Genomic DNA, 282 nt, shown 5'->3' with positions numbered 1-282 from the left:
GCGGCGCCGGCATCTGCTTTAAAGCCTCCCGGGCAGCGGGCGCCGCGGAGGGACATGAGCCGCTGGAGCGGCGGCAGCAGCAGTAGCAGCAGCAGCGCCCCGGGCCCGCGCGTGTGAGCCCGGCCGGCCGCGATGTCCCGCCGCAAGATCTCGTCCGAATCGTTCAGCTCGCTGGGCTCGGATGGGCTGGAGACGAGCCCGGAGGACGAGGGCGAGTGCCCGCTGGCCCGCTTGTGCTGGAACGGCAGCCGCAGCCCGCCCGCGCCGCCCGCCGCCCGCCGA

The 282-nt window shown here is 75.9% G+C and overlaps 1 protein-coding gene across 1 annotated transcript in view; it reads left to right on the top strand.

Annotated features, from left to right (window-relative positions):
* The first annotated feature begins 40 nt into the window (after window positions 1-40).
* GUCY1A2 (guanylate cyclase 1 soluble subunit alpha 2) overlaps window positions 41-282 on the top strand; it is a 380,482-nt gene continuing 380,240 nt past the window's right edge. The window contains exon 1 of the mRNA XM_019523782.1: window positions 41-270. Coding sequence (XP_019379327.1) covers window positions 133-270 — 138 coding nt within the window. The 5' untranslated portion in view covers window positions 41-132. The remainder of the gene's footprint in view (window positions 271-282) is intronic.

The sequence above is a fragment of the Gavialis gangeticus genome, unplaced genomic scaffold (assembly GCF_001723915.1).
Source record: "Gavialis gangeticus isolate Ggan-Ray unplaced genomic scaffold, GavGan_comp1, whole genome shotgun sequence".
Lineage (NCBI taxonomy): Eukaryota > Metazoa > Chordata > Crocodylia > Gavialidae > Gavialis > Gavialis gangeticus.
Note: the sequence above shows the minus strand (reverse complement) of the source record. Positions and strands in the feature narration are given on the sequence as shown.